Here is a 5,427-nt window from a genome sequence, read left to right on the forward strand (position 1 = left end):
TCTCCCTTCTTTGCTAAGGATTGAATGGTAGTTCATTTTTAAAAATTAAATATGTGGATAACATAATAGAAGAAACTAACATATAAAAGGAAGTTGATTAAAATAAGAAAGCTAAAGTAACTAGGTTAGAAGTGTTCTGGAAAAATGAAAATTTTAAGTATATAAGAAATATATTTATACTAACAAAACATATACAAATTTTGTCTTGTTTTCAGTTCCCTGTTATAAGAAGTATATTTATAGTTCCAAATTCAGAAAATTTTCAGATTTACATGCAAAAATAATTTAAATTTAGATAGGAAAACAAAACCAATAAAAGAGACGTGAGATTGAAATTTCAATGGGAATTTTTTCCCTTTCTTTTTTTCCGTTGTCTTCCTTCACTAATATCTACTAAAAACAAGGCTAAGAGACAGGTAAATTTTAATTAGAAAAGTCTCTGTTTTTTTCTTTTACTCGGTCATTTTTCAGCTTTTTCACCCATCTCTCTCTCCGTAAAATGAACAAAATTATTCACCGCCTAATTCCCATACCAAGAAAAAACACAGCCCAGTTTTTTCTCATCTTTTACTCTCATTTTTAACCTTTCACTCGATCTTACTCACCCCGACTCGGTTCACAGCCATAAGATTCCTGAACCCCCCATCCAAACACATCCCCATTCCCGCTCCTCCCGAAACTGCGCCGTTTTGTTGCTGCTGCTGTTGCTGCATCTGGGTCATGTAATTCCTCACCTCAACCCTTATCATCTCTTGCATCACCGCCATAAACTCCACACTGAACCCCATCACCCCACCTCCCCTTTCTTCACTCCGATTCTGAGTTGACTCGGTTATTGGCTGGGTTGACACCACCTCGCATGACTCCACCCCCGGTAAAGACAGACTCAGTGAGGTCGGTGGATCGTTGGAAGATGATGCCGCTTCCACTCCAGCTGGCGTAACATTTACATCAACGTTAACACCGCCGGTCCTTGGGATCGGCTTGTACACGTGAGAAGACGATAAGACGGGAACACTAGAATCGCTCACATCCGATCCCGATGGGCTCCCTGGACTCATGTATAGACCAGCACTCACCGATCTTTTCAACGGTTGCCGTTCCTCTCCTCCCAGATTACCATCATACCCTCCATTAGCAACGAAATTACACTCTTCCCCAACCGGCAAGCACTTACGTTTTAGCGTGGAGTTCCAGTGGTTTTTAATGGCGTTGTCGGTACGGCCGTTGAGGAGTCGGGCTATGGTGGCCCACTTGTTACCGAACCTGGCATGTGCTCGGATGATGGTCTCGTCTTCTTCCGGGGTGAAGGCACGGTGCTCAACTTGCGGTGACAGTTGATTGCACCATCGGAGCCGACAGGATTTACCGGATCGGCCGGGGATTGATTTGCTGATCAAAGACCAGTTTCTGGGGCCATGTTTCTGTACCAGCTGCTGGAGCAACTCATCTTCTTCGGGGCTCCATGGACCTTTGATCCGATCCATTTCTTTTCTATCCGGTGTGCTTGTTACATCCATGAAATCAAATTTAAAGGCATGCAATAGGGAAGGACTTGGGTTCTTTGGATGTGTTTTTTTTTTTTTTCCCTTGGGGGTTTCGAATTGCAGCTTAAAACTTAAAAGAAAGACGATTGAGAGCGAGACAGAAGAGGAGAATATATAAGAGAGGAGAGGGAAGTAACCGGTTGAAAGGGTGAAGAGCAAAGCGTAGAGAAGCGTTATGGGCACCGATTGTTCCAGTTAAGCGGTTGGGGGGAAAAGGTAGTTTGGGATACAGCTGGCTAACGGACACGCGTCACATCTGAACTGCACTGATTTACATAAGTCACTCTCTCTTAATATCTTCTTTCCTTTCTTGAGCTTTTTCCGGACTCTCTAACATGGGAGCGTCTGTCCCACTGTCTGTGTTTTATGAAAAGAGAAATTTTATGAACTCAATAAAATTATTGCAGGGAGCGGAGGGAATTTACTTTGTACCTATCATAATTCCGATGTAATTGGGAGCGTCCTTTACTTTTGCAATATTTCATTTCATTTTTAAATTTTAAATATTCTTTTTGATGAATTATCAACAAATATTAATTTTTTGTTAGATTATTCGCTTATAAATAAAAATAATTAATTTACATGCTGCGATTTGGGGTAGACTACAAATTGCAAAAAAAAAAAAAAAGGCGCATGTGGGGGATTTGCAAAGAAGTTTCTTGGCAGTTTAGGGCGTGTGATGATACGCTCTAAAGAAAGAGCGTAGAATACGGTTGCTTCCTATTCACTGTTCTGGAAGTTATAAAGACAAAACCGAACTCTGCGTACCATTATTTATCACGGAAACAATTTAAACAAATTTTCTTTTTTAAATAAAATAAAAAAAATAATAGCTTAAGAGATAAAGATGATAACGGTTGGGTAAGGTTTGAGTCTGAGTTTGACTGGGAAGCCAGCCTGTATAGCATTTTCGTGTGGGATTTTTTATACTTTATAATTTTATTTTCTTTAATTTAAAATAAATAAATAAAAAAGGTTTAAAAGAACGGCCGCACGGAAGCTAAACGACAAGATTGGTCGCCGAATCGGAGGGCGAATCATTACTGCTTTTCTGTCAATTCCAGGCTGTAAACCTGCCACCACCTTTAACGGCCTCTCTTAATTAACCGACGCCTGTCGGTCACCCATCCCTTTCTCCTCACACCTAAACCCATCCTTGCTTTGCCTTTACCTGTACGGAACCGGTAAACAAAACCCCGTTTTTATAATCATTTAAAAAAATTGCACACGCTCCAACGTCCCCCCAGAGGGTACCTTCCAGCGACGTTCCGTTTTAAAATGAAATAATGAGGGATTAAGAAGTGATTAATTAAAAAATGAAGAGAAGAAATGATGGCAATGCAGAGATCCGTATCTATTTCGGTTACTCGTACATCGTACCTACTACCAATTGCTTGTAGGGGTTAATTTTGAAAAGAAAATTATTGATGGGGTCGGTGGTGATGTTAGTAAGTAAATTTGGATGTCAAGATTTAACTGTTTTATTAAATTTCCAACCAAGACTTTTCTTTGGGGGTTAATGTTTTCTTTCAATAACTCCGCCTGTACTTTATCCTTTTGTCAAAATTGTCCTCGCGCATATATAGGTTGGATGGCACACATCAATTATAATAATAATAATAATAATAATAATAATAATAAATACGTGGCTTTGAGGGTAAATTATCTTTTTATAAAAATTATAAAAAATTAAAAAGATAAAAAAAAAAATCCATCATAATAATTTTTATTACTTCTTAAACAGTTATTCAAACAATATAAGTTAATTGAGATAGAGAAACAATTTTGGATGAGAAATTTTAAACTTAAAAATTATGCAAATTTATTACTATTTTCTTTTGTGGGAATTAAAATTTGCCATTATACTTGATTGATATGTGTATTGTAATTATGAATTAATGGTAAATTTACCGTTACACCTTAACTTTATATTGAAGTTTCTCATTTTATTTTATTTAATTGAAGTTTGTCATTAAATTTTAATTTTTATTGAAATTATATTTAATGTCAAATAAGTTAATTAATATACTATTAAAATTAATAAAACAATTATTTTATAAAAAAATATTTTTTTTCCTTTGTATCTATATTATTTTTCAAGTATTTATTTTGTTAAATAAAAAATTCTAAGGTTAAACCGATTGAGTCTTAGCTCGATTGGCACTGACATTGTTGGTAGTGTAGGATGATGTGGGTTCGAATACGTTGAAATGTATTATCCTCCTATTTAAGGATTGGGGATGGGCTATGGGTAATTCTAGACATTGTATCTGTAAAAATAGAATGTCGGTAATGACAATAAATCGCAAAGAAAAGAGAAACAAAAATAAAGAACACACAGATTTTGAAACATCATATTCTAATAGGAGTGTAGTAAAATTGAAACACCTTATTCTAATCAATATCAAATAGATGGAGTTTAATAAGGTTTAAAAACCTTATTCTAAAATAAAATAAAAGAAGTGTAGTTTTATATAGATTTTACTTTTATTTTATTTTACTACTGTATTTTATTTAAATAAGGATTCAGGTCACTTAATTCTAACAATCTCCACATTGACACAAATTCTAAATGAACAAGTTCCTCATTGCGAGCTCTCAACGAACAAGTTCTCCACCTCTTCCATAAAACCCTTTAAGGGTTTAACTTCAACAATGAACACCACCCAAGTCTAAGCAATGCTCAAACTTGGTTATAGGAAGTTACTTAGTCATCATATCTGCAGGATTTTCATGAGTACTAATTTTGCTCACAACAATATCTCCGCGAGCAATAATATCACGAGCAAAATGATACCGAACATCAATGTGTTTTGTTCTCTCATGAAACATATGATCTTTTGTAAGGAAGATGGCACTCTGACTATCACAAAATACTTTATTGATTTGAGATCTTCATTGAGTTCACTAAAGAGTCCCTTCAACCAAATAGCTTCTTTACAAGCATCAATAATCGACATGTACTCAACTTTAGTGGTAGACAAGGCGACTGTAGTTTGCAAAGTGGCTTTCCAATTGATCGCACAACCTCCGATTGTAAAGACATAACTTGTGAGAGATCTTCTTCTATCAAGGTCTCCAACAAAATCAACATCAACATACCCAATGACTCCATCTCTAGTTCTTCCAAACTGTAACCAAACATTAGTAATACCTCGTAAGTATATTAAAATCCACTGAACTGCTTTCCAATGTTATCTATCGGGATTCTCCATGTATCTACTAACTGTACTGACTGCATATGATAAATCTAGACGTGAACAAACCATAGCATACATGAGAGATCCCACTGCATTAGAGTATGGAACATGTGACATGTATTCAATCTCATCATCTGATTGTGGAGACAAAGCCGATGAAACTCTGAAATGGGCTACTAAAGGAGTACTAACGGGCTTACACTCTGCATATTGAACCTGCAAAGAACTTTCTCAATGTACCCCTTTTGACTTAGGTACAATTTACTTATTTTTCTATCTCTGAGAATCTTCATACCAAGTATTTTATTTGCCAGTCCCAAACCTTTCATCTTAAATTCTTCATTTAGTTGGGTTTTGACCTTTCTTATCTCCTATTTATCTTTCGCTGCTATCAATATGTCATCAACAAAAAGGAATAGATACACAAAAGAACCATAACTGTTTTTATTAAAGTAAACATAACTATTAAAGCTACTTTTTTGAAATCATGAGAAGTCATAAAGGAATCAAACCTCTTGTACTACTGTCTTTGTTACTATTTCAAACCGTAAAGGAACTTTTTCAGTAAGCAAACATAGTCCACTTTTTCTGAGACTGTAAAACCCTCTAGTTGTTACATGTAAATATCCTCCTCAAGTTCTCCCTGCAACAATTCAGTTTTTACATCTAACTGCTCAAGC

The 5,427-nt window shown here is 35.8% G+C and overlaps 1 protein-coding gene across 1 annotated transcript; it reads right to left on the reverse strand.

Moving 5' to 3' along the window:
- Window positions 1-329: 329 nt before the first annotated feature.
- Window positions 330-1,636, reverse strand: LOC105803965 (transcription factor MYB73). Its single transcript, XM_012636441.2, has one exon. It carries the CDS (start codon window positions 1,518-1,520, stop codon window positions 588-590), a length of 933 nt encoding a protein of 310 aa, XP_012491895.1. The 5' UTR covers window positions 1,521-1,636; the 3' UTR covers window positions 330-587.
- Window positions 1,637-5,427: the final 3,791 nt, after the last annotated feature.

Source organism: Gossypium raimondii, chromosome 11, assembly GCF_025698545.1.
Source record: "Gossypium raimondii isolate GPD5lz chromosome 11, ASM2569854v1, whole genome shotgun sequence".
Taxonomy (NCBI): Eukaryota; Viridiplantae; Streptophyta; class Magnoliopsida; order Malvales; family Malvaceae; genus Gossypium; species Gossypium raimondii.

Bases quoted from the DNA above. Each gene is read 5' to 3' on its own strand.
- LOC105803965 (XM_012636441.2), bottom strand. From the start codon at position 1,520: ATGGATGTAACAAGCACACCGGATAGAAAAGAAATGGATCGGATCAAA.